Source organism: Rhinopithecus bieti, unplaced genomic scaffold, assembly GCF_001698545.2.
Source record: "Rhinopithecus bieti isolate Rb0 unplaced genomic scaffold, ASM169854v2 scaffold_13617, whole genome shotgun sequence".
NCBI classification, from domain to species: domain Eukaryota; kingdom Metazoa; phylum Chordata; class Mammalia; order Primates; family Cercopithecidae; genus Rhinopithecus; species Rhinopithecus bieti.
The window spans coordinates 2,232,295-2,234,751 of record NW_016807714.1 but is presented as its reverse complement, the minus strand read 5'-3'; the positions used below and the strand labels follow the sequence as shown (position 1 = coordinate 2,234,751).

Here is a 2,457-nt window from a genome sequence, read left to right as displayed (position 1 = left end):
ACCCAGGCAAGGGACTGGACCCAGGGAACCAGACCCCTGCCATCTTCTGTACTTCCTCTAACACAGGTGGTCAGCACACTTTCACTCGTTATCCAATTTTATCAAAAACAGACACTAGGGCAATGTGACATAACAGCATTAAGCACTAAACCATTTGACAGGGATTCCTTTCAAAAGTGAAAAACAGTGTATAATTACATAGCTTCTCCACTAATCTTTGTTACCAACAGCCACTTAATCTAATCCTAAAGACTGAGTACAATATTCTTTCTACAATACTTCAAACAGCCACTTCAATTTATTGTATATTTTCTAAATGCACCTCTCTCCCTCTGTTCTGAAAGAGAGAATATTTCATCAGAAAACAAATGGGGTCTTTTGCCTATCTGATGGTCTCACACCTTCACAACAGCTCCAAATCCTTGGACCAGCCAGGGACAGATCAATCCCAGGGTTCTCTGCCAACAGAAGTCCTGGAAAGGCTCTGCACTCAAAACAAACCCCTACACCACCCCAAGGGAGGGGGAATGTTCCAGGCTGGGGGAGAAGCTAAAAGAAATTGAACCTAAACTCTTCATCAGGAGTGTCCAGAGTGGCTTTGGTTCTCCCTATAGGGCGAGGCCTGCAGACCCTTCGGCTCTTCTCTCTGGTGGCTCCATCTACAGGCTGCACCTGGGCTAAATAAGCAGCTGTCAGGGGAGAGAAGCAGCATATATGAGAACTGAATAACAACAGCTAACATTACCTGTACAGTTATGTTTGCCCATACAATTCTAACCACTTTGAATAAATTAACTAATTCCTCAAATTTGTAAGGTTGATATTACTATCACCCCCCATTTAGAGACGTTCAGTAATTTACAAAAGGTGTTAGTACTACTATGTAGTAGATCCAGGATTTGAACCTAGCTCATCTGGCTCCAGGAATTGCACTCAAACTGTTATGGGATATGGCTTCATTGCCAGTAGAGAAAGCCAAGACACAAAGACATGAGACAGCTTTCCCCAAGCCAGGAGCAGGACCAACACAGGACCACACTCCTTCCCGCTCCTCCCATGACCTCCTCGCTGCTTCCCAGGTTCAGTCCTGGGAAAAGGAGAGACAGGTCCACGCGTGCTCTTTCCCTGTTCCCTCAGGCTTCCCTGAGCTCATCTCCTTCCCTCACCAGCCTTGTTGCTCTGGGCCTTCTTCCTTTCACCCCCTAGGCACTTCCTCCTTAAATTAGGCCTTCCTGAATCAACCAGTTACTAGCTCCTCACCAGATCTGAGAGCCCGCAGGGCCTCACGCCTTTCGGCTTCCATCTGAGCCCTATAGTCTCCAAACAAGGAGTGCATCAACTGCCTCTTCCGGGGCAGGGGCGTTCTTTTGCTGCGCAGGGTTCGGATTGCTCCAATAGCCTGCTCTTCTGCCAATAAAAGCAAACGACTAGTGAAAACCTCTACTACTGACCTCCTACCGCCCCACCGCAAAGGAAACAACTTCATCCTCTGCCAGCACCTGCAGGCCAGGCGGTGCCACTGTTCACATTCCCCAACTCTATAGAAAAGTCCCTTACTCTGTTTCGGGGTGGGTTTCTGCCTCTTGAGGCCAAGCTCCAGTTGTTCCACACACCAAGCCAATTCCTGGGCCAACTGCTGCGCCTGTGACGGATTTGGGGAAGTGGCTGTGAGAGGGGACTGGGACACAACACAGCGCCTGGCACCATCCCATCCCCCTCCCCGCCTTAACTCCGCGGACCCCAGATCACATGTGCCCGTGGATTCGCACCCGGGGATTCCACCCTTCCTGACTGATGCCCGCCCTTGCCTGGGCCTCAGCGCTTAGGGGAACTTCTTCTGGGGCGGGTTTCTCTGGGGCCTTCTCGCCTCCATTTGCCACAGAGGCCCTGTTCCGGGTTTTCTTCTTATTCTTTTGTTTTTTCGAGGCTGCACTGCTTTCATCGCCTAAAGGGTGCGCTCTGGTGTCGGCGTTACTGCCTGTGGGTTGCCCTGCGCAGAGACAGACAGTGGAGGGATTCCGGATGCTGGAAACGGCGCCGGGAAGCCGGTGTCTGCGGGACGCGCAGGGAGTACCCGGGCCTGGGGCCGCCGCTGCCTCCCCGGCAAGATGTCCTAGGGCCTGGAGAAAGGGGGGCAGCACGAGGGTCACGGAGGGCCACCGACAGTGCAACGCCCAGCCACCCGCGCGTCTTCTCCACACCGCTCACCGCCATGCTCCGCAGTCGCCACCGCAACTATGCGAGGCGCAGAGTTCCACGTCGAATTCCGTCCTCTTCCAAGAGGGCGCCTGCGACTCTAGGTTCCGCAGGGTCGCGGGCGGGGCGGGGCGGGGCGCGGGGGCCCTAAGGGAAAGGGGCGAGGCTGGGGCGGGATGAAGCTGGGACAAGGCGAAGCTGGGACGGGGCTGGGACCTGGCTGAGGCGAAGCTGGGACGGGGCTGGGGCGGGGCGAGGCGG

At 54.2% G+C, this 2,457-nt stretch overlaps 1 protein-coding gene across 2 annotated transcripts in view; it reads right to left on the bottom strand.

Moving 5' to 3' along the window:
• Nucleotides 1-271: 271 nt before the first annotated feature.
• Nucleotides 272-2,457, bottom strand: part of CUNH8orf33 (chromosome unknown C8orf33 homolog) — a 3,171-nt gene continuing 985 nt past the window's right edge. Inside the window, exons 2-6 of one of the 2 annotated variants that reach the window (XM_017883601.1) lie at nucleotides 2,209-2,343; nucleotides 1,809-2,120; nucleotides 1,558-1,642; nucleotides 1,261-1,407; nucleotides 272-689 (exon numbers count right to left, since the gene is read on the bottom strand). In XM_017883601.1, the coding sequence (XP_017739090.1) occupies nucleotides 550-689; nucleotides 1,261-1,407; nucleotides 1,558-1,642; nucleotides 1,809-2,120; nucleotides 2,209-2,214 (690 nt within the window). In that variant the 5' untranslated portion in view covers nucleotides 2,215-2,343 and the 3' untranslated portion in view covers nucleotides 272-549. The remainder of the gene's footprint in view (nucleotides 690-1,260; nucleotides 1,408-1,557; nucleotides 1,643-1,808; nucleotides 2,121-2,208; nucleotides 2,344-2,457) is intronic. The other variant, XM_017883600.1, reaches the window with a different exon arrangement.